The sequence below is a fragment of the Trachurus japonicus genome, chromosome 3 (genome assembly GCF_045865225.1).
Source record: "Trachurus japonicus isolate A0001 chromosome 3, Traja_1.0".
In the NCBI taxonomy this organism is placed as follows: Eukaryota; Metazoa; Chordata; class Actinopteri; order Carangiformes; family Carangidae; genus Trachurus; species Trachurus japonicus.
In genome coordinates this window covers 3,232,570-3,260,452 of record NC_140909.1, presented here as the reverse complement: position 1 = coordinate 3,260,452, position 27,883 = coordinate 3,232,570, and the positions used below count along the sequence as shown (strand labels likewise).

At 40.4% G+C, this 27,883-nt stretch overlaps 1 protein-coding gene across 1 annotated transcript in view; it reads left to right on the top strand.

Annotated features, from left to right (window-relative positions):
- The first annotated feature begins 3,571 nt into the window (after positions 1 to 3,571).
- tmod2 (tropomodulin 2) overlaps positions 3,572 to 27,883 on the top strand; it is a 36,120-nt gene continuing 11,808 nt past the window's right edge. The window contains exons 1-4 of the mRNA XM_085805292.1: positions 3,572 to 3,785; positions 8,049 to 8,205; positions 26,483 to 26,605; positions 27,089 to 27,154. Of these exons, the coding sequence (XP_085661418.1) occupies positions 3,660 to 3,785; positions 8,049 to 8,205; positions 26,483 to 26,605; positions 27,089 to 27,154 (472 nt within the window). The 5' untranslated portion in view covers positions 3,572 to 3,659. The remainder of the gene's footprint in view (positions 3,786 to 8,048; positions 8,206 to 26,482; positions 26,606 to 27,088; positions 27,155 to 27,883) is intronic.

Here is a 27,883-nt window from a genome sequence, read left to right as displayed (position 1 = left end):
CTGCTTTGTTAAGCACATTGTTAGAGAGAGGACAAGTTTGTCTATAAATGTGGAAAAAATCATCTGTGTAGAGCGTAAATTGTGGCCTGGAGCAGCGTGGAAAGAGAAAAGTTTCAGATCATTTCAGAAACTTCTCCCACTCTAGTCGATGATGTCATCCACTCTGACACGAACATTCCGTGCAATACACACCCATTATAATCTCAACACTTCTCCTAAAATGATCATGGTCATTGAACAGGGATTAATCAAACACTATAATACCTATCGAAATGTGGAAAATCAAATCAATAGATGAGACTTGTGTCTACATTTTAAAGTTTAAATGGAGTCTCTAGATGAAAGTACGCCGGAGCAGTAGACGTTTGAAAAAGTCCCATAATTACTTCTTTTTTTTCTTTAGCTTGTCTCATTCACTTCAATGCAAAATTTTCCGCAGTTTTTTACAACTTATGTCACAAAAATTCATGTCTAGAGAAAAGTAATAACACACAGATCTTGATCAACTTGCATGTTTTGATATATGATTTGTCTGTAGGATGAGTCGTGAATCGAAAATTGACATTGGCCCTAAATATGACAACAGAGCACAAGAAAATGACAGTTTAAGATAAAGTGCAGGTGTTGGTGTGTAAAAGGCAAACAGCTGGACTGTTATTTATTTGTGAAATAAACTGTTACTTATTTGTGAGATAAGAAATGTTGTGATTGCCATGATATTGTCAAATTGTGAAATTGCCTTGGTTGAAATAAATAAAAAGAAAGAAAGACTTGTCACGATACCAGAATCAATGAACAAATTCACTCCACTTTATTAAAAAAACAAAAAAACAGTTTCACATCAAATGTTTGTATCGGTTCTCATGACAACCGAGAGTCTGGTGTGATCCAGCTGTTTGTGTGAGTGTGTGAGTCACAGTTTAACAGTGTGTGTGTGTGTGTGTGGACGTAGACCATGTGTGGACCCTTCAGGGACACCGTGAGGTCAGTGTGTGTTCAGACCGTGGCGTGGGAGAGAGCGAGCTGAAAGCTGCAGCTTCGTTCATTCATTCATACATTCATGTGACATGATGATTCCTGCTCATTCACTGAATCTGAACATTATTTCATTCAACTTCTAAACCTTTCTGTGCTCCTCTTGCCACCGTTATAATTCACTTTTATTCCCAGAGAAGAAAAACACACTCATATACAGGGTTCCCACGCTTCTGGAAAACCTGGAAAACCTGGATGGAAAACACATGGAAAATGAGAAAAAGAAGTCAAATGTCCTGGAAAATGATTTATCACAGCTACCAGAGCTCTATTTGACTTTTTCAGACCCTTCTAAGGATTTCGTTTCCCAAAAAAAAGCATGTTTATGCTGTTCTATGATACAATTGTCATAATTTCGAAGCATTTAAGAGATTATTTCATTCATTGTTTCATGCCATAGACTGCACATTTTTAAATCAGATTTCTGGGAGAGACAATGAGAAAGGAATAAACATAGAAACAAACTTATTAAATTTACAAAATAAGGTACCATTGTCAAAAAGAACACTTCTCCACTAATGTCCGTCAGCTGAAAATGTCCTGGAAAACGATTTCAAGAAAAGAGTGAGAACCCTGATATATTTTCACCAGCAGCACCAGAATAGAAGAGGCTTCTCTCTGTTTAAGTTGATAAAGTCTCCAGATCAGCACAAGCTCGGTGTTGATGCTCATGGGAGCGGTCAGATGATTTCAGCCTGAGAAAGTTCTTCCTTTGTTCCAGCTGTGTGTGTGTGTGTGTGTGTGTGTGTGTGTGTGTGTGTGTGTGTGTGTGTGTGTGTTGCATCATCGCGGGCAGCGCCTCATTATCCAGCCCAGCTGTGGCCAACTATTGTTTACAAAGATTTAATTACATTACATTGTTTCAGTCGACTAAAGTTAAAGGAATTTTCATCTTCATCTTCATCTTCATCATCATCGTGACTAGGGATGCATGATAAAGTTTTTTTGAAACCCATACCGAGAACTGAGAACTTTCTGCTTCCAAAGACCGATACAGATACCGACAACACACCTGGAGATAAGAAAGACTAGTGAGGACCTGACATATATCATGACATCAATACTATTAACAAAACCAAATATAGTTTTGACTCTTTAAATTAAGATATTCTATCAGCAAGATATCAAACTAAACTTTTTGATATCTCAAATGAACATTTAAATAAGGTGCATTACTTGAAAAATAAAGGCCTCTAGATAAAAATATTTTGCATCAGGATTTAAAATAAATACAAAGTGCATTCCACAAGTAAAAAAAGTTGGCTGGTTCCATACAAATGAATGACGTTTCACTAAAGCAAATGAGGTTCAGTTCAGATATCAAGTCAAGTCGGCAACTACCAAAATTATGACCGAGTTGTTTCCGAAATGAGGGAGTATTCTGATGATTTCTTCCAGTCAGAAAGTTGTTTTTCCGATTATACCGAGGCCACTTGAACGCAGCATTCATTCACTGCAGGCCGTTCAGGTCTCGTGTAGGAGTGAGAGCGCTTGGTTAAAAAAAAACGACCCACACCGCAATGCTGACAAAAATATATACTAAATCTTATCGGGCCGATAAGTTATGGTTATCGGACTTATCGAAATGACGTCATAATTTCCTAATATCGGGCCAATAATTATCGTGCATCCATATCATTCATATCTCCATGGAGCGGGTAAGCTCGGTGCTGGCTGCCATGTGGTGTCGCCATGGTTACGCTTACGTTCAGTGGCAGCGTGACGGTAGGAAACCACGGAAACTCAGCGGAGACACCGGAGCTGTCGGCTCAGGTGGAGGTGGCGTCTGTGAAAAGTCACCGCGGTAACGCAGTGAGGAGGAACGGAGCGTTACACTGATGCTGCATTCACCTGCAGTCGGGCAGACGGCCGTCGCTAACAAACCAGATGTCATTTTAGTCACAGAAGTCCAGAGAAAGATGGTAAAACAATACCACATCGCCATGACAACATGTTGTCACGTCTGCCGTCTGCCGTCTGCCCAATTTCATGTGAATGCAGCATGAAAAATATGATTGAATTGCTTGTGATATACAGTACAACCGCAAGGCTAGATGGGAGGAATTCCTACACAATGTCCCTTTAAAGCAGGGATGCAAACAGCGCGCCGAAAAGCGATATATGTCCATTACACACTGAATGAAACATCCCATGTCTTTATTTATTCAGTTTATTTTAATAGTAATAATTATGACTAACATTCAGTGAAGACCTAAAATTCAGTTTCTCCAAAATGGAAATATTGCAAAGGTTTTTTTTTTTTCTTTTTAAGCATTTATAATATAGAAATGTTGGCCTTCTGAAAACTATGTCCATCTATATGCACTCAATACTTGGTTGGGGTTGAACTACTGGAAATTGACTTTTCCATGATATTGTAATGTAATTATTTGTTAATGGTGAGCACCAGACCCCCCCCCCCCCCGCCCACGCCAGACAATTCCTCTCTTTTTTGGTCCTGACCCGTTTGCATCCCTGTTAAAGGAATCTTCTTCTTCATCATCATCGTGACTGTTTATTCTCTGTGTTTTACCTCCAGGTCGCCCCCCCCTCACCACCCCCCCTCTGGTCCCAGTAGATAGAGCAGCAGCAGGAAGCAGAGTGGCCGAGTCGTAGCCGTCACCATGGCGCTGTCGTTCAAGAAGGACCTGGACAAGTACAAGGACCTGGATGAAGATGAGATCCTCAACAAGCTGTCGGCCGAGGAGCTGAAGCAGCTGGAGACGGCCCTGGAAGAGATGGACCCAGAGGTCAGAGGGAGGGGGGGAGTGGGGGGGGGGTTGGAGGAGCTCCAGGCTCTGCACAGGGAGTTCCTGGGGTTTAAAAAAGGCTTTTTATTGTGAAAGGAAGCGTTTTAGACACTAACAGGCAAAAAAACAGTTTTTTCATGCACTGATCAATTGAGATTTTGGGCTTTTTTCCCTCCTTAACATGTATTCTCTCAGAAAAGTCAAAAGAAGTGGTAGAAAATAGGGGTGGGTATTGCCAAGGACCTCACGATACGATACGATACGCATCACGATACTTGAGTCACGATACGATACGATATTGCGATATCCAAATTTTGTGATATATTGCGATATATTGCGATATTCTACGATATTCTACATAGTTCACTGAAAAATGTAAAAGGCATTATGCATCTTAAAATCTGAGTTGTATGTACATCAGATGATAGTGATAATTCATGGGACAAACTGAGTTAAAACAATGTAATTCAAATGATCCATGCCATTTTATACAAGTGCAAGTTACAACAACATATTTGCATGAACAACAACACACTGTCTGAGGCAGCAGTACAGTGACACCTCACGGAGCAGAGGTGCGGAAGTCGTACTGGATTTACGTCTGAAACATGATTTATTATTAGAAAAAAAAATGTGAAAAAAAAAATTCAACGATGTAGGCTACAAACATCGTCATCTCCTCCGTATCAGCAACCAATCGTAAAAGTACGATTTACATTAAGGCCGTTTTCTCAGAAAGAGTTTTTCAGACTCAGACTCTGAGCTAGAAATCTCCACCACCAAACCTTCCAGTTTGATCCCTTTCTATATTCTGAAGGTTTTTACAGAGAGGTTTGTTGATATATCATTCAAAGCCTGATTTATATCATTATTTATTCCTAAAAACAGGGCGAAATTGGATTTTTTAGGGCTGGTGACAGTATTTTCTCATTTACAGAGTGATAAAAGGAGATATCCACAATCCCCTCTGTAAAAACTTCTGACTCTAATATGTCAACAAAATAAAACAAGAATTTTGAAAGTAGCTTTATCCATTGATCAGATTTCGGTTCTTGAAATGTATGCAAATTAGCGCATATTTCATCAGATATTGCTTCATTTACATATTTAAACATAAAATTTGACAAAACTTGTAATACAAAAAATATTTGTCTTAACGTGAGGGATAAATTTGGGAAGTTTCATGGTGATGGTTATTTTTTACCCTATTCACCTGTAGTGTCTCCCCTTAAGGGTGAAAAAGACTTTTTATTCACTGAATGAATGTTTCATAAAGAAGTCTTTGCAGCCACACATTGTTTCCATATAGAATAAGCGCCACAGAGAGTTTTCAAAACAACACAAGTTTCACCAGGCAGGCAGCAACTCGTCGGGTTGTAAATCCGTCTGTGGATTCATAGTTGATGAATCATAGTTGGCAGGAAGCCGGCGGTAATAACTCCCAGAACGCCGAGTCATCACAGTTTAAACTCCTTCTACCTCTCCAACACCTCCCAGTCCCACCAGCCTCTCTGTGGTCCGCACAATCATTTAAAGTGGGGAGTCTGTCAGCTGACTGCCAAGTGTGTGTGTGTGTCTGTGTGTGTGTGTGTGTGTGTGTGTGTGAGTATAATGAACCCCCCAACCCCTCCTTCACCCCGGCCCCTGGATGTTTTATTTACAGTCCAGAGGAATCGGGCTGCGTGGTGAGTGGCCACACAAGGCCACAGGAAACTCCCAGAGAGCTGCACCGGGGAAATATTAATATAATTTCTGGATCTCATTATTAAAGGGACAGTTCAACATTTAGTCAGATCCTCCTCTCACCATAACCCCTCTATAGTCACAGCAGTAGGTTCATTACAGGTTCAGGTCCGCTGTGTCCCTCATCAAACTCATCAAATACACAATCCAACAACTCCACAACGCTCTGGTGGACAAGTCTCTACACTTTTCTACTTATTTTTCATTATTGTTCAATTATTTTCCTATGTTGTTTTTAAACTGTAACAAATTTGATATTTGAATATGTTGGGTGAGGTTTTCATATAAGCCCTCTTGGGTTTCATACCTCCCCTTTGCACATCCCAGTAATGTTGATTGTTCATGTTGTTTATTTATATGATATTGTTTGTGCTAAATAAATAAAAAATAAATAAATAAAAAAAAAAAGTTGTGAGCTGCACATTCACCACGCTATGAGATAATAACACAACGTTACCACACAGAGTTGTTTTAGAGGGAAATACAGCCGGAACTACATTCCAGACACGGCTGCTGCTGGGCGGAGGGATTTCAGAAGAGAAAATAGTTCAGAGTATTTGCTTCGGGTGTCATAATGTTACATAATTATACGTTATTATTTCATAGCGTGGTGAATGTGCAGCTCACAACTTGTCCACCAGAGCGTTGTGGAGTTGTTGGATTGTGTATTTGATGAGTTTGATGAGGGACAGGGGACCTGTACCGTTCACTGAGCAGCTCACATCTCTGCCCCGCCTATCTCAAAACAACATGCACCGATGATTAAAGGTGATGAACCTACTGCTGTGACTATAGGGATTATAGTGAGAGGAGGATCTGACTAAATGTTGAACTGTCCCTTTAAAGTGATATTGCTTTGTAAATTCACCCTCAGACCCAGTAGACCCTCCCTCCAGAGATCAAGTTGTCGACCACAATCTCCTCTAGTTGTAGCGACTTCAGCACCGACAGCCAGATAGAAAACACTGCTGTCTATGGAGCCACCAGCCAACCTCCATCAAAAAGCCGCTCATAGCCACAAATAATGCTCAGAACAGCACCAAACTTCATCAACAGTACAAACTAGGGCTGTCAACGAATGGCAGAAATGAGGTTCGAATATTGCCTCTTAAAAAAAACAGATATTCAAATAAAAATCGAATTTCTATTTTTTCATATTTTCTCCAAAAATCAATACAAAGAGATGGACTTTTATAGCGGTACCCTGTATTTATTATCAGCGCATGTCAAACACGTTTTGAACAGCTTACATTACACAAAACAACCGGCTACACAATGCAAATCAGCAACGACATTATATGCATATTAATACGTGAAAAAGACCGCGTTTTACTCGGCCTTTATCAATTCATGTCAAACGTTTTGTGATGACGCAAGCAGACGCAAGCAAACAGCTCGCTCGGGAAACAGGATAAGAGCCGGCATGTTTTCTTCCCACATCCAAGTAATGATCCTTATAACGCGGATCAAGTTCAGTCGTGATGAAGTGCAGAGGATCATCACTGCTCTCAGTGAACGGCACTATTTTTTTAATGCGCGATTAACGCTGTCACTCGGTGGTTTGGGAAAACAGAGAAGCTGCTTCTCTCCAGACGCGACCACACAGACAGGTGTGTGTCTGGGTGTGTGTGAGTTACTACGGTTAGAAATATCCGTTCCCCGGATATTTCTGCAGGTGGATTGACATGATCCGGTCTGAGACATGAAACTCATGGACTGAGGAGTCGTCCTGCTGCGTCCTGCTGCGTTCTGCACGTCACACCGACGACCGTGCATTTGTAGGAGGAAGTTGTAGTTGCTGTTGTTGTGGTTGTGCGCGTGAAGATAATTTAAAAAATAAATTATTAATATTCGAATATCATATTTTAATATTCGAATTCCATTTTTATCACTATAATTCGAATATACATTCGAATTTCAAATATTCATTGACAGTCCTAGTACAAACAGGGTCCCATCCCATAATACGAGGCATCAAACACCTGCTAGCTTTGCCTGGTTTCTATCGAAAAGAGACACACGTGCTGCATTTTAGGAACTAAAACAACACTGGACTCCTGACTCTTCTACTGCACTCTGTAATCCACTTGTGAGTTAGGCCAGGGGGTTAAATTTACAGAGGAATAACCCTTTAATGAACCAAAGTCAAATCTGGTGTTTGTTTGCACACAAAGAGAAAACGGTTTTGGTTTCGTGCACAGACTGGACAGACGAGCTTCCTGCTCCATCAGGTTTCCACTCAGTTGATCCGTCAGTGGCTGCATTTTTCTGTCAGTCTTCATCACTGTGAAGCTTCAGTCGACATCATGCATCAAGTTAAACTCGTTCAGAAAACCTGAACCTAGAGCTGCACTCTGAAATAATCCTGCCTTTGTGTCTTTGATGCATGATTCACCTTCAGAAACAAAGAGTGAGTGATGCTGCGTTTCCTCAGAGGACACAACCACACACCGAGAGCTTAGGAAACACTATTTAACCCAACTTGTTTCCATCTCTTCTGTCTCTTCTTCCTCTTCCCAGAATGCCTTGCTCCCAGCGGGTTTACGTCAGAAGGACCAGACGGTGAAGGACGCCACAGGCCCGTTCAACAGGGATCGCCTGCTCAAGTACCTGGAGAAGGAGGCCATGGAGTACAAGGACCGAGACGACATCGTCCCCTTCACCGGAGAGAGGAAAGGTGTGTGTCCTTACACAGAGAGATACATACAGGTAAAAGCCAGTGAATTAGAATATTTTGAAAAACTTGATTTATTTCAGTAATTGCATTCAAAAGGTGTAACTTGTACATTATATTTATTCATTGCACACAGACTGATGCATTCAAATGTTTATTTCATTTAATTTTGATGATTTGAAGTGGCAACAAATGAAAATCCAAAATTCCGTGTGTCACAAAATTAGAATATTACTTAAGGCTAATACAAAAAAGGGATTTTTAGAAATGTTGGCCAACTGAAAAGTATGAAAATGAAAAATATGAGCATGTACAATACTCAATACTTGGTTGGAGCTCCTTTTGCCTCAATTACTGCGTTAATGCGGCGTGGCATGGAGTCGATGAGTTTCTGGCACTGCTCAGGTGTTATGAGAGCCCAGGTTGCTCTGATAGTGGCCTTCAACTCTTCTGCGTTTTTGGGTCTGGCATTCTGCATCTTCCTTTTCACAATACCCCACAGATTTTCTATGGGGCTAAGGTCAGGGGAGTTGGCTGGCCAATTTAGAACAGAAATACCATGGTCCGTAAACCAGGCACGGGTAGATTTTGCGCTGTGTGCAGGCGCCAAGTCCTGTTGGAACTTGAAATCTCCATCTCCATAGAGCAGGTCAGCAGCAGGAAGCATGAAGTGCTCTAAAACTTGCTGGTATACGGCTGCGTTGACCCTGGATCTCAGGAAAGTGTAAAGTGGCAAGTAAAGTGTAAAGTTTCCACCATCAGTGATGGTTTGGGGTGCCATGTCATCTGCTGGTGTCGGTCCACTCTGTTTCCTGAGATCCAGGGTCAACGCAGCCGTATACCAGCAAGTTTTAGAGCACTTCATGCTTCCTGCTGCTGACCTGCTCTATGGAGATGGAGATTTCAAGTTCCAACAGGACTTGGCGCCTGCACACAGCGCAAAATCTACCCGTGCCTGGTTTACGGACCATGGTATTTCTGTTCTAAATTGGCCAGCCAACTCCCCTGACCTTAGCCCCATAGAAAATCTGTGGGGTATTGTGAAAAGGAAGATGCAGAATGCCAGACCCAAAAACGCAGAAGAGTTGAAGGCCACTATCAGAGCAACCTGGGCTCTCATAACACCTGAGCAGTGCCAGAAACTCATCGACTCCATGCCACGCCGCATTAACGCAGTAATTGAGGCAAAAGGAGCTCCAACCAAGTATTGAGTATTGTACATGCTCATATTTTTCATTTTCATACTTTTCAGTTGGCCAACATTTCTAAAAATCCCTTTTTTGTATTAGCCTTAAGTAATATTCTAATTTTGTGACACACGGAATTTTGGATTTTCATTTGTTGCCACTTCAAATCATCAAAATTAAATGAAATAAACATTTGAATGCATCAGTCTGTGTGCAATGAATAAATATAATGTACAAGTTACACCCTTTGAATGCAATTACTGAAATAAATCAAGTTTTTCAAAATATTCTAATTCACTGGCTTTTACCTGTACATACGTACACATCTGAGAGGTTTAATGCATTTGATTGATTGATCATGTCAGAGAGAGTTTCATTCTTTCTCAGACTGAACTACCGTAATTTCCGGACTATAAGCCGCTACTTTTTTCTCACGCTTTGAACCCTGCGGCCTGTACAACGATGCGGCTAATTTATAGATTTTTACTGGCTAACGGCTAGGGCTGGGACGATATGCTTTTCTCCCGATTCGATTCTTCTACGATTTTTTGGATGGCGATTCGATTTAAATTGCGATTCTACGATATTGCCGATTCTCTCTATGATTTTTAGTCTTTAGCATTTTTAACATTTATCTGCACACAAATACTGTAGGAGCCTATAAATTAACATACTCCATTATAAAGTGAACTTGAACCCTTTTCAAAACCTGGACTCTCTGTATGTAAAAAAGGCAAACACATGCACATTGCACAATATAAAAAATGTGATATGGTACTCGTACCATACTAAATGTTATTAATGTTGTTATTAATGTACAATTGTCGTTATGTGTGCCGCGGGACTACAGATGGAAATTAGCCCAGAGCTAAATCTGGTGTATTTACATTTTTTAATGTTCATTAATATGCAAAGTCCCGTCACAAATAAACAATAAATGAATGAATGAATGAAAAAAATAAATAAAAAAAATTAAATTTTTTAAATAGATTTTTTTTTTCAAAAAACGATTTTAAAATAGTCAAAAAAGATATCGCGATATATATGTGAATCGATTTTTTCTCCCACCCCTACTAACGGCCTCCGGGGGCGCTCTAGCAGGAAGTGCAAGTGAGACAGACATGTGGGGAGAGATTTTTTCGCCGGCTTCATTGTCAACAAATGCACATGGCTAGGAGCGTAACCAAAACAGCGGAAAAGCGAGCGCACTTGCACAGTTCCACACATCTTCCGTGTACTGTCTTTCTGTGTAAATATCTCATGTTACAACATGAAAAACCTGCGGCTTATATTCAGGTGCAGCCTATATATGTACAAAATCTATTTTCTTTTCAAATTTAGCTGGTGCGGCTTATATTCAGGTGCGCTCAATAGTCCGGAATTTATGGTATATAAAAACCCAGTGACTACCGAAAAACCAGCTATCAGCTCCACTCGACTGTTTTTGGGGTTTCCATTTGGTAAAAGTACCTGTGATCTGGTACCAAAGGTAACAGGAAACTAAAAGGTGACATGAAAACCCTGCAGACCACTGATTGGTCGAGAACTGTCACTGCATCATCAATGCAAAGAATTTATTCTTCTGCGTCAAGTCACCGGCGTCTCTCCACCGAGCCGTCTGCGGCGCTGAGAAACCCTACGCCTCCAAAACATTGAATTGCATAGTAACGCGTTCCCTCGATGCAGAACTTCGAAAGGTGCACGATGGCGTCGAGGCACCGGTGTAGGTACGGCGTGGAGTTGACGCAGAAATAAACCAGGTTAAATGCCTTCTTGGACATTTGCTCCGTGAACAGCTGGTCAGCGTCTGCTGTCTGGGGTAAAAAAAAAAAAAAAAAGATCCAAAGATCCAAAGTGACCTGCAGCTCTCTGGCTGATATACAGTATATTTCCTTTTTGGAAGATGAATGTTGGACTCACAGATGAAATCTAACACCCAGGGCCCAGTTGTTCAAAGGTAATCCGATCGGATTTTGGATAATGGATTGGATCAAATCTTGAAAATGGATTGTTCAAAACCAAAAACGGATTCTGAGATCGGATTAGATCACGTAATCCAATCTTGGTTTTGATCTGGATAAAACCCTCAGTTTGTGTTGTTCAAAACTTTTCAGTAGGATCGGGATAACTTTGATCCAAAAAATCAGGATTATTCTGATCCCAGCAGTTGGGTGGATTCAGGGGGGATTTCAGGAACAAAATGTGATTTAAATTAAATTCAAACTGGTCAAATAAACAATATTCATAAAGTAGTATATATACAGTTATTGATTTATATTTTGCACATAATTTTAAACCACAACAGTGATTAGTAAATAATGTTAACTTTTGAATATTGAAATTTGAAGTTTGAATTTTAAAATTTGAAGTTTGAATTTTGAAATTTGAAGTTTGAAATTTGAAATTTAAAGTTTGAATTTGAAACACATGCGGAAATATTCACAATTTCACTAATGTACTGTACATTTGCTTTTTTCAATTTATTTTAACAGCCCAACCAGATGGAGTCTGCTGTTTAAAAGACATTGAAGAAACAACAAAGAGCACAGAAAACAATACATACACTATGTTTTCAAATAAACACACTTTGAGAGACCTCATGCTGCTGTTCTACCTGTTGTTAACAGACCAATCAGCCTTCAGTGTGATGCACAGTCCCATCTAGAGCACTCATTATCCGGATTTGGTAATCTTGAAAATTTGGATTTGGATCAGACTGATCCAATCCAATTTTGCTTTGAACAACTGGGATAAAACTAAAACAGATTACGTGATCCTGGATAGCAAAAAAGGGGATTTCAAAATCCGGATAATTTGTATCCAGATTACACCTTTTGAACAACTGGGCCCTGGATAAAACCCTCAGTTTGTGTTGTTCAAAACTTTTCAGTAGGATCGGGATAACTTTGATCCAAAAAAAACAGGATTATTCTGATCCCAGTAGTATGGTGGATTCAGGGGGGATTTCAGGAACAAAATGTGATTTAAATTAAATTCAAACTGGTCAAATAAACAATATCCATAATGTAGTATATATACATGTATTGATTTATATTTTGCACCTAATTTTAAACCACAACAGTGATTAGTAAATAATGTTAACTTTTGAATATTCTACAACTGAAAAACTTTTCACCAACTACTTTTCCCCAAACTGAATTTAATGAAATTTGAAGTTTGAATTTTAAAATTTGAAGTTTGAATTTTGAAATTTGATGTTTGAATTTGAAACACACGGGGAAATATTCACAATTTCCCTAATGTACTGTATACTTGCTTTTTAAAATGTATTTTAACAGCCCAACCAGATGGAGTCTTGCTGTTTTGATTGATTGACTGATTGATTGATTGATTAGTCTCTATTATGAATATATTAAAAAAGATAAAGAAAGAGAAAAAAAAGGTCACATAAAATAAGTAACACATTATAGTGTCCTAAAAACAAGTCCCAAACAAGTATTTAAGTCATAAACAAAGTCTGGCTGTGAAGAAACAAAAAAGAGCACAGAAAACACATGCACATAAATACACTTTGAGTGACCTCATGCTGCTGTTCTACCTGTTGTTTACCGACCAATCAGCATTCAGTGTGATGCACAGTCCCATCTAGAGCACTCATTATCCGGATTTGGTAATCTTGAAAATTTGGATTTGGATCAGACTGATCCAATCCAACTTTGCGTTGAACAACTGGGATAGAAGCAAGACGGATTACGTGATCCTGGATAGCAAAAAAAGGGATTTCAAAATCCGGATAAATTTTATCCAGATTACACCTTTTGAACAACTGGGCCCAGGGCTTGAAGTTCTCCGGCGTGGTGCTGTTTCTGCACGGGCCGTTTTGTAGTCGTAGCCATTTAACATATAGTAATTGACCTATGGCGTTATACGACATTATACGTTAGCATTAAGCTAGCGGGCTTTATGCTTAGTTGTGATACTGGCTAACATCTAAACATCTCTGACAATATGTTGCCTCAAATACGTTGTTGACTTAACTTAGAACAGATGTAGACATCCTTGTTAAGTTTATCCAGGTTTAGTTGGTGTTGTGGTCTACTGCATAACTTTATCCAGAGCAGACACTTCCCTCGGTTGAGATGTGGCTTGGGAAAAGGTTAAAAAATCCCCCCGTGGCCTCTCAGGATACCTAGTGTCAGAGTTGCATGTACCCCATGAACACCGTTTGACCATTTTAAACTTAAAATGTCAAGAAAAAACATATAAAAAAAATGAAAACTGACTGAAACTGCAATGCATTTCAATGGACGTGGAAGCAGAGAATGTCCCAGTGTATGGGCTAGCTATGCACACTGTGATTGGCTCATTGTGTTTGGGGGCGTGGCTTAGCCATAGGTCAATTATGTCTGATTTAGCCGCTGCTCAGTTCTTTCCACTGCACGTGCATCGCCGGTAAGGACGGTGCAGCTAGGGGGGAAAAAAAGCTGAGTCAGCGGCAGCTCAGAGGAGCGCTCTGCTGTTCTTCTCTTCAAAACGTTCAGATTTCACTTCCAAGAGAATCAGCGGTAGCAGGGTGTGTGTGGCTAATGGCACTAGTCACAGATGTGTTGTAGTACTGTTGTATTTAATCTTATCAGTTAATAGTTAATAATCGGTTAAGGTAAAGGAAACAACCTCCAGAACAGTTGAAACGAGTCGAGCTGTTGCCACGGAGAGGAAAGTGGATGACACTTCCTTCCTAATAATAATAAATATATAATGAATAAATAAATAAATAAACTGAGTGAACTCCAGCAGTGATGATGTCATAAACAGCTGCAGTGTGGAGCGATCACACACACACACACACACACACACACACACACACACACACACACACACACACACACACACACACACACACACACACACACACACACACACACACACACACACACACACACACACACTATTTCACAGGAGGCTGAGAACCAAGGTGTGTGTGTGTGAGTGTGTGTGTGTCTCTGTGTGTGTGTGTGTGTGTGTGTGTGTGTGTGTGTGTGTGTGCAGTAATTACTGTTCTGCTGTCTTTGCTGGAATTGTTAATGCAGGTCTGCTCTTATGCAACATGCAGCTGTGTGTGTGTGTGTGTGTGTGTGTGTGTGGGAGGTGTGTTGGTGTCAGGAGGAGCTGAGCTTTTACTTGACACTAGTTTACTTTGGGTGTGTGTTGTTTGAAGCAGCTCTGGTTCAGTGTGTGTGTTGTCAGATGACACTATTCAAATAAAAGCCTCGTGTGTTATTTGAATGGGACAGATTTCTGTCAACAGGAGTCGTGTTTGGTTTTCTCATGACACCGCGTCCGGACAGACAGCGACGCGAGCGAGGAAAAGTGATGAGAATGCGTTACTTATCAATCGCTCCGTCCTGACACTCAACTAGGGTTGTAAAATTCCGTGAATTTTCAAAGTTGGATACTTTCCATGGGAATAAAAGGGAATAAATGGGAATAAATCAGAAATTTCCCTTAACAGGGAACTTAAATGTAGTTGTGAAAAATATATTGTAGCATACTAAAACAACCAGATGTAATGCAAGTACACTTGGATATCTATGGAAAGCAGAAAGTGTTTTCACCACATTTCCCATGAGCCTCCGCGGCACGCACTGTAGTAATATTTTAGTCAACATTCATGTTTTTGTTGTTCAGTAAAAGAATTGATTGTTCATACAAGAATTAAAACTTGATAAAGTTCTACTCACAAATAAATCTGTTGAAATGTCGTGTTTTTTAAATTGTATTATTTTTACATGGGTGTCTGCTTATGACAAAAAAATAAATTACATTTATGTTTGGATATGATACAGCTTGTTTAAATTACCCCCAATTTCCAGTTAATTCCCATAAATTCCCAATAATTCCTATAAATTCCCATAATTCCCATGGAAAGTTTCCAATTTGGAATATTTCCAATATTCCCCAGCTTAACTTCCCATGGAAAGTTTCTGGAAATTTACTGGAAATTTTCCGCCCCTTTGCAACCCTACGCTCAACCCTGAAAAACTCACTCGCTCTGTCTCTACCTCTGGACGACATTTCACGGCGGTGTCCCGCCTCTAAACGCTTCTTATTGGTTGAAAAGTCCACGCTGCTTCCTGTTGACAAGCTAGTTAGCAGAGAGAGGAGAATATGAGAGGAAAAACTAGAAAAAGAAGCATTTCCAGCAGCAAATGAGTGTGAATGCTGAAAGCAGCTGAACGAACGCTATTGCTGAATGAGCTGAAGAAATAGTTGAAACAAATAATGCTGAGTTAGCTGAAGAAACTGCTGAGGAAATGTTGAAAAAGGCTAAAGCTAAAACATAAAACTTGAAGGGTGAGAGATGAATGTCTTTCTATAGGTGGAAGAAAGAAAGAAAGAAAGAAAGAAGCAAATGGACAGAGAAAGGGAGTAGAAGAAAAAGAGACACAGAGAGGGGGATGATAGATAGTAAGTGGTAGATAGATAGAGATAGAGGGGGTAGAAAGAAAGAAGTAAAAAGCCAGAGAGAGATGGAAAGAAAGAAAAAGACAAAGAGAGAGGGCTAGAAATAAAGAAAAGTAAAAAGGCAGAGAAAGGGGGTAAAAGAAAGAAAGAAAGAGACAGAGAGAGGGGTATGATAGATAGAAAGAGAGAGTGGGGTAGACAGAAAGAAAGAAGTAAAAAGACAGAGAAAGGGAGTAGAAGAAAAAGAGACACAGAGAGGGGGATGATAGATAGAAAGTGGTAGATAGAGATAGAGGGGGTAGAAAGAAAGAAGTAAAAAGCCAGAGATGAAAGAAAAGGACAAAGAGAGAGGGATAGAAATAAAGAAAGATAGACGTAAAAAGACAGAGAAAGGGGGTAGAAAGAAAGAAAGAAAGAAAGAAAGAAGTAAAAAGACAGAGAAAGGGAGTAGAAGAAAAAGAGACACAGAGAGGGGGATGATAGATAGTAAGTGGTAGATAGAGATAGAGGGGTAGAAAGAAAGAAGTAAAAAGCCAGAGATGAAAGAAAAGGACAAAGAGAGAGGGATAGAAATAAAGAAAGATAGATGTAAAAAGACAGAGAAAGGGGGTAGAAAGAAAGACAGAGAAAGGGGGTCGAAGAAAGAAAGAAGAAAAAGAGACAGAGAGAGGGGTGTGATAGATAGAAAGAGATAGAGTGGGGTAGACAGAAAGAAAGAAGTAAAAAGACAGAGAAAGGGGGAAGAAAGAAAGAAGGAAGGAAGTAAAAAGACAGAGAAAGGGGGTTAGAAGAAAGAAAGAAGAAAAAGAGACAGAGAGAGGGGGTGATAGAATCTAAAAATAGCGCCAGAAGTTTGTTTACGTCCCTCGATACTTTGATTGGTTTGGATTCTGAACCAATAGAAGAAACTGGCGGCAGAATGGATGTGATGTGTGTGAGTTGTGTAACCAGGTTTTACTCTGCAGTGAGAACAGACGACGTGTTGAAGTGGGATGTTTCTGACTCGGTTACGGCCTGTGTGACTCGTTGTTGTGATTCCAGAGGGAAACACTCTCTTCAGTTTTCACCACCGCGGCTCAGTGGATGTTTGTGGCAGGAAGAAGATGAAATAAACAGTCTCAGCTGATCCAGAGGATTAACGACGAGGCTGCTCCGACTCTGAGAAACAAACAGACACTAACGGCCCTTTTCCCATTACACCGTTACAGCTCGACTCGGCTCAGCTCGCCTCTACTCGACTCGGTTTTGGTCATTTTCCATTTCAGCTGAGTCCTTCATAGTACTTAGACTTATGCCCCTTTCCCACTGGTCAAAAAAACAGTTTAAGGGGCCGTGTCCACCAGACGCGTTTTCAGCTCTGGGCGTCTACTTTCCATTCAAACCCTGTTGAGTTGGGCGCTCACAGCCAAGGGAGTAGGTTTGATTTTGACATTGGTGGGGACACAAAAGTACTCCGAGGCATCGCTCCTTAAAGTTGATGTTTTTTGCATTTGCAATCATAATTTCATGTTATGTAGGGGTAACTAATGAGCAACTAATGAAAGACAAGAAGGCAACTTAGAAGAGTTCTCATTGCTCTGGCTGAAGTCAACTGTGCATCATCATGACTAACACATCCATCATTATTTAACCTCACCTGTGAATTTCCAGCCTCTCCTCCTTCTCTACCTCATCCAGCTTCTCCTTCTCTACCTCTCCTCCTTCTGTTCTAGCCTCTCCTCCTCTACCTCCTCTGGTCTCTCCTTCTTCATCTCCTCCAGCCTCTCTACTGTCTGTCTCTGTCACCTGACAAAAATATGTTGGTGCAGGACATATGAACAGATACATTAGGGATACAATGATCATAGAGTTTGATGGTACAGTTATTGCCTGAGGAAAAAGGCTTTTACTTTTACACACTTGTGTAATTTATTCCCCCAAAAATATGGATGTATAAAATTACATGAGCATCTGGAATCTGAGGTTTTTTGTAGGCCTATTTTCCTGACCAATGTTCTTTTTTTTTTTTTTTAAATAACTTTAAAAGTGTATGTTTGCCATTAAATATTGGCTTTTATTCATTATCTGTAGCCTATTGTTGAGGCTCGACAGTTAGATACCCTTGAAGTAACTTACACTTTGACTTACAAAGTGTCTTGTCCATTTTCCTTTTCTTTGACATTATTACCAAGCACAGACACACAGGCAGAGCGCGCACGCACGCAGACAGACAGACAGACAGACACAAACACAAATGTCCATGTAAATGACACCAATGATGTTAAAATCCGTCTAGCTGACGTGACCCAGGCAGAAGAAATGCCGAACATGATGAACATGTTGACAACTTACATTCGCGGTTGCAGATTCAAGCCCCGTGACCTCCTGTCCCGTCCGACCAACGAGCAGGTAACTTTTACAAGCAGACGGAGTGACAGCGGGGACAGCCAATCACATGTACGTTAGCGAGAAACAGCAGAGCCAATCGGAGATCGATATTCAGGTTAGAGGCGGGACTTCTAGCAGAGATCGACTGTTAACCCTTTGTGTGCCATAATCATTAACTAAACACTACGGACAGCGGACACAGCGGCTGAATATTGGTAGGGACGTGTCCCTAGCGTCCCTACCCAATTCTACGCCCTTGCTCACAGCGCTCACAGCGCTCAGCGCCCTCGGCGGTAAAACGCCCTCGGCGCTCCGCTTGCTTCTTTTTGTCGCGGCGCTCAGAGCGCTTCGAGTTGAAATCTGTTCAACTTTTAGAACAGCGCTGCGCTCGTCGATGTCACTTTTCACCGCACTGACCAATCAGAATCAAGAAGGGGCGGGACATACGTTACCACAGCAACACAACGAGACATGGCTCGGTTTATATCATGAAGGTAGGCCTGTCACTACCCGATTTGCGACGCTACCCGATCTGTGACAAAACTGGTCTGCGCATGTGCAGACCGGCCGCCATCTTGGACAGCTGCCTACGGCAACTCCACTTGGACAAACTTCATTTGGGCACTGCCCGATTTGCGTACATGCTTAAAGTTCTGTGAAATTAAAATACAGTACTGTGAAAATGATTAAAAAATAAAATAAAATAAAAACCGCGGAGGTCCGTCATAAGACAGCCGCGGCAGACTCGTTTATTCAGTGAGTGTTGTGGTAGTTGTGATTGTTTGTGGTTGTCATGGTGATGAGGCCGGCGAGAAAAGAGGACAGTAAACATTAAAAGTCCGCCTGTGTTCCTGTTTTCTGAGCATCAAGATCCAGACCACCACAACCAACCCTCAGTTTACATTACTAATAAAGTATTTAAAAAAATAAACAAAAAGATAAACCGTCTCTGGCGACGCACATAGGGCAGTGGTCCTAAGTCAATTCAACTAAGTTTGTCCAAGTGGAGTTGCCGTACGTGGCTGTCACAGATCGGGTAGCGTCGCAGATCGGGTAGCGACAAGGCCGACCTCAGGGTCCATGTCAAAAGCTGCTAATGCTGTTGTGTATTTCTGACACTCGTTGTAGTGTTTACATTAAACAAGGCCGGAACACGGACGTGTCAGAGGACTCGTTTTGTAACCTAGCAACAGCGGCATTCCCCCCAAACTACCCCTGGAAACTACCCTCTGTGTGTGTGTGTGTGTGTGTCTGCCCCCCCCCCCCCTCCCTATGACAACATGGAAAACCAGGATCAGGCTGGTGGTTCTCAGGAATGTTTCCCTCCCTCCCTCCCTCGCCCCCCGCTGGGAAATAATAATCATGTGGTCACGGGTGTGTGTGAGTGGCGTCTCCTCGGCAACAGTCGAGTCAGTCTGCTGCTTAAACACCATGGCAACCGTTACACACATACTTACTGTAAGTACACGATGTCATCATCATCATATCAGATCAGATCAGTCTTCTTGCTTTTCTATAATCCGTCTGTTCCTTCTGCTGCACCTCACACCGGGTTACAGCTGGTTTATTATTATTCAGGGTGTCCACGGGGTCTTGAAAAGTATTCAAAGGTGATAAATCAATTTGGGGAAAATTAAGACCCTTAAAAAGTCTTTCCATGACTTTATAAAGTCTTACATTTTGAGGGTATTTTTTTCTGAATTAGCTGTCCAAGAGTTTGAGTCCTAAAAAACATTGTGAAAGTGTGTGAATTTATTCATTTTTTAAAAAACAAAGATGAACCGGTACATGAAAAAGAAAAGAAAATTGTTGTTTTTGTTTTTTGAGAGTGGAGCAATGTTTTTTTGTTTTTTTGATAAACTTTGCCTTTGATTTATTATCCCAGCCTATTTTGAATACTGTTGTATCATAGTGGTTTATAGTCTTTATCACAAACTAGAACTGTTGAGTTGAAAGTGTCACTGATGTAAATGGTTACAGCTTGAAGTGGCGCTGAGGTGTTGAAAAATATTGAGAAGGTCTTGAAAAAGTCTTAAAAAGGTTTTAATTTTAATATTTTAAGATTCCTGGATATACCCTGTTATTATTATTGTGTTGTTTTTGTGTGTGTGTGTGAGTGTGTGTGTGTGTGTTTTGTCCATTGAGGATCAGCTGAGGTTGAGGTTTGGTCGAGTCGAACCAGAGGAACGTGTTTTAATGTGTTCGTCACACTTCCATTGAACTCTGATAAAAATGGTGTTTGTTGAGGTTATAGTGCAGCAGGGTGGGGCCGCTTCACCACAAAACACACACACACACACACACACACACACATGCAAATACAGGAGGTGTGTGTGTGTGACAGAGCTGAGACAACAAACTCATGATGATGTCATGTTTTTGTCTCTGGTCCAATGATAATCTGCTGAATAAATAAATCATTGATTAGTTTATCTGAGAGAAATCGTATAGTTTCGCTTTCACCGCCACCGACTGCTGTCCTGCATGCGCTTCTCTCTGTGTGTGTGTGTGTGTGTGTGTGTGTGTGTGTGTGTGTGTGTGTGTGTGTGTGTGTGTGTGTGTGTGTGTGTGTGTGTGTGTGTGTGTGTGTGTGTGTGTGTGTGTGTGTAAACAGTGCTGTGCGGAGATGAATGAACAGAAGACATGCAGCGGTGGTGTAGCTATTTAATAATAATAATAATAATGATAATTTTATTTATAAAGCGCTTTACATCAAAGTGCTGTACAACACATCAAAACTGCAGGCAGTTTACAAGCAGAGACATTCCAAAGCAACAAAATACAGAACATACTTAAAACAGGGCAGGATTTTAATAATGAAAACCTAAGACCCATATGCAACGGTAAATAAGTCCGTCTTAAGCTTTGTTTTAAAAACCCCAATTGAACAGGCCTGGGACAATTAAAAAAGAAAAGAAAAAAACATTTGAAGGAGCGGCGGCCCGCCACTCCTAAATGGATGTAGAGGAAACACTGTTAATATTTTAACTTCTCCCTCCGTGGTCGTCGCTCTCGCTGCCTTTTGCTCCGCCGTCGTTTTTCAGTGAAGAAGTGTGAACAGGCGTCGGGCGCTAACGACGTAATAACGTCAGAAGAAGTACAGGTGATCAATGCTAATGAGCTCGCCTTTCATAACTTCAACAGGCTGAAAAAAGCCTCGAATCTGGATTGAAAACTACCGCGTTGACCCGAATAAAAGACGACCCCCCTTTTTTAAGACCTGTCTTTGGAAAAAATTCCTTTTTCAGACAAAATCAAAGAAAAAATTCATCTTTTTAAAGGTGTAGCTACAGAAATGGCCGTTTGTCCTGTTTGTCGCGCCGAGTTGTCACAAGCTGCAACACGAGTTTACCCGAGTAAGGAAAACAAATTTGATTGGTCGTTATCCAGCGGGCGGGATATTCAAAGCTTGGGGCGAGACCGAGCTCCGTGTGTGTGTGTCTCAGACGTTTGAATGACGGATTACGGATCCAATATCAGTGGCTGGTGAATCGTGAGCAGGCTGACGTATAATCCGTGCACCTGCATTATCCAATGAGGAAAAAAAAATACACACTTTCATCCTGGATTTACTCAAAAAAAGTTTGGCCCAAATCGTCTGATAGAGGAGTTATTACACTCATTTTATGACCCAGAGTGGAATCAAATTCAATTTTCTTTTCTGTACAGCTTTAAAATCATGTTTTCAGTATGTGTGAAATAACGTTCTGGTAGGTTGTAGCGCCCACGGATCTCTCTGAATGTGTGTGGGTGTGTGTCCATCTCTCTTCCACTCTGTTTTACACAAAAACGCACACGCATCAGTTGCGGTGTTTTATTTTGAAAATTGTTTTGATTTTGAAAGTTGAGCGGATTCTTTCGTGTTTCTTTGTTCGACTTCCTGCCCGGCTTGACACGATCGCTCGCAGCTCGCGCACAAAATACCGTAGACCAGACACCGAAACGATCGCTGCAGGACGTCTGGTGTGTGAACGACACAGTCGGTTAACATTGAGCCCCGAAAGGAAACTGGCTCAGCTTCTCGGCGCTTCGCAGCTGTGTCCGGTGTGTCCCTGTCCCCAGTGACCCCGCCCCCGCTCCTGGAGGAACTGTGAAGGAGTCAGCTGTGATTAAAAGGACCTAAACTGAATCGAGTTGTGTGAGAGGAAGAAAAGCCCTGACTTACTTGGACAGGCGTTGTTTGGTTTCACCCGCTGATTTGCATATATAAATATCTAGACCCGAATATAAGACGACCCGTCTTTTTCAGACTTTTTTTGACGGAAAAAATATTGTCTTATATTCGGGTCAATACGGTACGTTTTTACCAAAAATAATGCTTATTACACGTTCGAATATATAGAGCTGCCCCATAGTCGTTGGAATATCTTTTTATTTTTTTTATATATTCCAATAATGAAGTTCGATGTCAAAGCCCCAGTTGAGAGCCAGATGAAGTGGATCAGGAGGAACTGACTCAGCAGTAAAGAGAGAGACGATGCGTTCAGGTCCAGTCTGTTATAATCTGGTGTCGACTCGTCTCTAAAACCTGCTGCTTCACTGGAAACACTTTGTTCCTGCGTCCGTGTGTTTTCCTCATCGACTCTGTGGTGGTGATGTCTGTCTGCTTCCTGTGGGACCGGGCCGTCCATCATGACGGCACCACGTTGGGTCCTGGCTCCTGGTTCCTGGATGTGCAACAGTTTCAAATTATAGTTTTGCAGTGACACTAAAACACAGACTACCTTTACTTTGGTTTAGTTTTATTGTCAGTGGCAATAAAACACTGAAAAATAGACACTAAATGCAAGGGTGTAACCAACTAACCATTGTATGTGGGAAAGTGCATTTCACACAATTATTCTATGGCAGAAACAGAGGAAAATGTGTTAATTTGGAGTTTCGTAGTTTTGAGGACTACATTACATTGACCATTTGAATTCACATTTAAAGGAATAGTCTGAAATTTCTCTGAGGTAGCAGTGAATAAATCACAGGTTATCTTTCTTATTCTTTCACTAGAAACACTTTTTTTTCAAGAGTAATATCCAAGCTTTAATCCTCCTGCTCTCATTAGGTCTATGAGTTGAGTTGATTTGATTTGATCAACTTTATTAATCCCAGAGGGCAATTCTGTTCGGCAGTCCACCAAGAACAACAAAAAAACTAATCCACAACAATACAACAATACCAAACTCATCCACATTCGTACCTATACATACATACGCACAGGTGCCTGTTTGTGTTTACAATGTCAGTGGAGCAAAAGATGTCCACCTTTGTCTCCCGTTTGGCCTTCAGGCGTGTAATAGAAAGAAAGAAGAAGAAAAATAATAATGATAATAAAAATAACAATAATAATGTTATTAATTAAAATTAAAAGAGGTGTGTGTGTGTGGCTCAGAGGTGGAAGCAGATGTCGTCCCTTCCAACCGGCAAGGAACAAGTCCTGTTAACAAAAAAATAACCGTCTACTGTGATAAAAATAGTTGTTCACCCCAGATTAGTGCAGACTGGTGATAGTATTGATACTTTCTTATGAGTATCGATCCTAAAACGGACATGTTTGGTATTAGAAGTCACTAGGTCCTGGCTCTGGTTCTGGTTCTGGTTCTGGGTCCGGAGGGGAAACCGTCTCAACGGGTCAGGAAGCTGCTGATCTGATGACTGTAGTTACTGTATTTATTTACTGCTGACCGGCTCTCAGGAAGCGCCAGAGTCTCCACGGGGACCGGGCCGACCAATCACAGCAGCTTCACTGACTCTAAACAGCAGCAGCGGGGGGGGGGTCGGGGGGGTCGGGGGGGTCGGGGGTCTCAGCCAGTTGTTTGTTGCGGTTCAGATCAGACTTGGAGGTCATTGTTCCGTGACTTCCTGCTCCTTTCACTCTCTTCCGTTTCTTCTTCTTCATGCAGACCGGTTGCCGTGGTAACGCCACAGTTTTCCACACCCACAGAGTTTTTTGGGGTTTTTCTTTTTTTTACAGTTACAGGACTTAATATTTGTAGTTAGGGTTGCAAAGGGGCGGAAAATTTCCATGGGAATTAACTGGAAATTGGGGGTAATTTAAACAAACTGTATCATATCCAAACAGAAATGTAAATATTTTGTTTTGTCAGAAGCAGACATCCATGCAAAAATAATACAATTAATAAAAAACATGACATTCATTTCAACAGATTTACTTGTGAGTAGAACTTTATCAAGTTTTAATTCTTTTCTTCTTTTACTGAACAACAAAAAACAACAAATGTCTCTGTCTCACTCTGGTTTCTGTGATGTGATTCAATAAGTTCCAGATAAGTCAAATAGTTGTACTAAAGTATCTGCTTGTGTAACCATGGTAACAACTTCAGCAGGTTCTGTGCTGTGTTCTTCTGTTCAATCCAAACTTTATTTACATTAAATATGGTTTAGATTTTACATCAAATCATCATTTATCTTTGTAGCTGAGGAGGAATAATCAGGGTTCCTACGCAAGTATGGAAAGTATGGAAAAGTATGTAATTTGATTTTATACATTTCCACGTCTGCAAAAGTATGGAAAATGGAAACTATTGTATGGAAATATATTTATCTTAAATCTGGGTTTGGTTTGATCTGAAGTTATCTGGGTTAGTTATTTTTGTATGCACTATTGTACCTATAGCTACAATCTCCTGGAAATGATTTGGTGACATTATGGCATACACATTCAGAATAATGAAAACAAATTATTAATTGCATGATTTTTTTATATAATGCACAACTATTTACTCAAATATCACAAATTATTTGAATTTTTTTACCGAGAAGTCTGGAAATTAGGGTCTGGAAAAAGTCTGGAATTTGGAAATTTCAAATGTGTAGGAACTCTGAATAATGTAAATATCAAGACACATGATTATTATGACGAGGACTGGGACTGGACACAGTGATGATGGACTTGACTACAACACGACTGTGAAAACAGGAAGTGAAATTCATTCATCATTTATCTACAACTGGATCTGTGCAAGAAAAAACACACAAAACATTTAACGAATCCTAGTGAACACAACTTTTAAAAAGTCCTGCTGCTTCAGACGACAAACATTAAGTTGTTTGTGACGAGAGCTGGGTTTAAAATATCTGATTCTTCATATCAATCTTCATTTAAACGATCCGTTATCGATTAATATAACCCTTTGATCTGTCTTTTGATGTGTACACCATTTCCTGTTTGTTAGTGTTGTGCGATCGGGTGAATTGTTGCACAACTACTCGGACGAGATCTCAGCGTTACATTCAGGTTTACAAGTCGTTACAAATTCACTGCTGCAGAACTTGAATCATCAGCCACGACTGAACTGAAGAGCTGCGCTGTTTCCTCCTGCAGTGGATCATGTTAAATAGATAAATAAATGTGCATTAGTGTAAACATGAAAAAACCTGTGAAATGAAATGTTCAGATGTCTTACATGTTTTTGAAGCCAAAATTAAAACGGATAAATCACTGTTTTTCTTGAGAGACTCTCTTTCACAAAAATGCATTTTTCTCAGCTTTCTAGAAACAAAGTGATCTTTTTGGTGCAACCAGGCTCTATTCAACTTAAGATAAATCAAGAATGGAACAAGGTACAAACAAATGGTTTGTTCCCTAGTTAAATAGAGAGTCTCCTCTTTCCTTTGAGCTGTTTGGTGTTTTCAGAGTCATAGTACAAAATATTCTCTGGGTCTTGAAATATTACTCAAAATGCCCCAAAACGCTGGCACCTGGCACTGACCATTAGGGCTGGGACGATACGCTTTTCTCCTGATTCGATTCTTCTACGACGATTTTTTGGATGGCGATTCGATTTAAATTGCGATTCTACGATATTGCAGATTCTCTCTATGATTTTTAGTCTTTAGCATTTTTAACATTTATCTGCACACAAATACTGTAGGAGCCTATAAATTAACATACTCCATTATAAAGTGAACTTTATACCCTTATAACCCTTTTCAAAACCTGGACTCTCTGTTTGTAAAAAAGGCGAACAAATGCACATTGCACAATATTTTAAAAAATTCAACAAAAAAAATGGATTTTTGAAAAAAAAGTCGATTTTAAAAATCGTCAAAAAAGATATTGTGATATTTATGTGAATCGATTTTTTCTCCCACCCCTAACGACCATTTTATAAAAGGGCTGGCACTCAATGAGTTAAATCGAACCAGAAATTGCATCTATTCAGTAAATCAGAGCTGCACCCGTCTCTGTGGTTTTATTCCTGTTTGTTTCCAGAGAGATCCATCGCCTCCATTGAGTTCAGACTTTAAACCAGTGTTTCTCTCTCTGTTTCTCTCTCTGTCTGTAGGTAAAGTGTTTATTCCGAAGCAGAAGCCGATAGAAACGCGTCAGGAGGAGGTGACGACTCTGGACCCCGAGCTGGAGGAAGCTCTGTCCAGCGCCACCGACACCGAGCTGTGTGACCTGGCAGGTAAGAAGAGCTGAGCTGTTTTTATTGTGAAACACAAGACAAACAACATAACGGACATACAGCAATGGATACACAAGATGTGCGTGTGTAGTTCGAGTGCAGTGTAGTGTGGTGATGGTAATAGTGCAAAGATAAGGGAAGAAATTAAAACAAACACGATATAAAGGGTAGTAAGTAGGGATAACAGTTGTGATAGCAAACATAACCTAACTCATAATATATAATAATAGTACTAATGACAGCATTAATTCTGAAGGTAAGAAGGAAGAAATAGGGACAGCCGGGGTAAAGCATGAAAGAAGGGAAGAGGGAGCGGAGGAATTGGACGTGAGTAAATAAATAAGAATAGAAAGATAAATTGATTAATTAATAAAATGAATGAATGAAGCTGTGCGAATTGGAGGGGTGGAAAAAGTAAATAAATAATAGATAAATAAAGTTAATAAATAAGGAATGTTTGTCTTGTGTCTTGTGTGTTTGCAGCGATCCTCGGCGTCCACACTCTGGTCACCAGCAGTCAGACGTACGACGCCAAGGAGGGATACAACAGTGAGTCACATCCAGTGTTGGGAAAGTTCACTTTCTACATGAACTAGTTCAAAGTTCAGTTCACACATTTTAAATGTATTTATTTATTTATTTATTTAAAAGGGACAATACACATTAATGAACATTCGTACGTGTGCACAAATGTAAATGCGTCAGAGTTAGCAACTTGCTAATTTGCATCCGTAGTCCCTTGGCAGGTAACACACAAACAGACAGAAATGCACAAGAATTATACAGTGGTTCACAATCATATACACAATCATACCTAGACATAAAGTGCATGTGATCTGTAAAGTGCCTGGTATAAAGGGCCAGTTTCTAAAGTGCAAGTGCAAGTTTAAATAGATAAAGTGCAAGTCTAAATGGATGGATCCAAAATGTGAACTAGTTCAGTTCATAATTCAAATTTCTGAACTAAGTTCACATTTCCAAAACTGAACTAGTTCATAGTTCTTTTTTTCAATATGTTGCTACAAGCTATTATTTTTCAAAAGTCTCGCCTCAGCCCATATGGAACCACAGACAGCTATTATTTTAGCAGGTTTAACCAGTATTAGTTATAGTTACTACATAACAACAACATGATGAAAGTAATTAATTACCAGGAAAATAAAATATTGCGTTACTATTTTTTTAAATTCTCAAATATGTCAAATGACTTGGACTTCCCTCTCTAACTCACCCCGCCTCTTCCAGCGCCGCTGATCCAAACAGCTGATAGGTGTCACC